Here is a 1,435-nt window from a genome sequence, read left to right as displayed (position 1 = left end):
TTGCACAGTCAGTGACTGACTAAATACTTTTTGCCCCACTGTATATCATATATCGCCATTCATCTTCAAATATCGAGATATTAATTTTGGTCCATATCGCCCAGCCCTAATGAACGGTCATCAGGACACTTTGCTCAGATTAATGCCTCCGGTGTCTCACGCAACACATGAGCAGAAAGTTATTATTAATGTGTCACTGGCAGTATTAGTATACTAAAAGAGGTGTACAAGTATAATCAGTGTCTGTATGAGAAGAAGAAGAAGAAGCCATGCTGGTTCATGCATCCATGGATAACATCACTAAAATACTGCTTCACTCACCTGAACAGGTATTGGTAGCATTGCTGAGATCTCCGTTTTCCACCCGGGTCAGAGTGCTTTTGTCGTCTACAGTGTTTCGTCGAGCTGCTGCCGGTCGCCATTTACCGCCTTTGGACACGATGACGGTACTGAAAGAGGAGAGAGTCGAGGTTAACAAGTCTTAAGAGGAGACGCGAGGACTTAACGCTTCCTCAGATTAGGGCTGGGTACCTTTCTAAAAAATTTGGTGTTGGTACCTTCACTTCTGTGTCGGTTCCTGGACGGTTCTTTGTTCGGTACTAATTATTGTAATTAATATTTGTTTGTTTGTTTGTCATTTTTATTCATTTCATATTTAAAACACAAAAACAATTTAGAAACCAAATGAGAGAAAAAAAAACACGTCATAAAATGAAAGGTAGCAGAAGAAGAAAAAATCTTATATCTGCCCCTTGTTTAAAACAAAATCAATTAATTTTTTTTTTTTTTTTTTTTTTCATTTAGCCTTTATTTATACAGGTTAGTCTCATTGAGCCACAAGAACTCATTTTCAAGAGAGACCTGTTTAGGGAGCACATGGTGGGGGTTAAGGGCCTTGCTCATGGGCCCAGAGTGGGGCGAATGAGGGTGGGGGCAAGTGTGGGTGTTTCACCTACCCCACCCACAATTTTTGATGTTGTCGGGGCCGGGGCGTGAACCGGCGATCTTCGGATCACAAGCCCACCTCTCTAACCTCTGTGCCACCACTCCCCAAAATATTAATATATAATATAATACAAATATTAATTCTAACAAGAAGAGAATTACAGTACAATTTGTGAATTTTATTTTTTAACTTTGGTATTTTTTCATTCCAAGCAGTTTTCTGACATAAAAATAAACAAATAATTTCCAGGTCAAAAGACCAGTTACAAACCAGTGACACGTCAGTGTCTAATGCTCACTGCTACACACTGAGGACCTTTCCACTGAACAGTTTTTCTTCAGAAACATCAACATGTCTGTTTTCTCTGGACACAAACCAGCTGCTCCTGGCTGATGGTGTCTCCAGCAGTAGAACATGTTCACTCTGAGGCTGTAGATGATGATTGTTGCACACACAGATACCTGGTTGTCAGTTTGACAGCACTGACAC

At 40.4% G+C, this 1,435-nt stretch overlaps 1 protein-coding gene across 1 annotated transcript in view; it reads right to left on the bottom strand.

The window, feature by feature from the left end:
* Positions 1-321: 321 nt before the first annotated feature.
* Positions 322-1,435, bottom strand: part of LOC119416044 (bromodomain-containing protein 1) — a gene marked incomplete at its 3' end in the record, with an annotated part of 70,699 nt that continues 69,585 nt past the window's right edge. Inside the window, 1 exon segment of the mRNA XM_037683212.1 lies at positions 322-449. Coding sequence (XP_037539140.1) covers positions 322-449 — 128 coding nt within the window.

This window comes from Nematolebias whitei, chromosome 10 (assembly GCF_014905685.2).
Source record: "Nematolebias whitei isolate Nwh7 chromosome 10, NemWhi1, whole genome shotgun sequence".
Lineage (NCBI taxonomy): Eukaryota > Metazoa > Chordata > Actinopteri > Cyprinodontiformes > Rivulidae > Nematolebias > Nematolebias whitei.
This window is presented reverse-complemented; position numbering and strand designations above follow the sequence as displayed.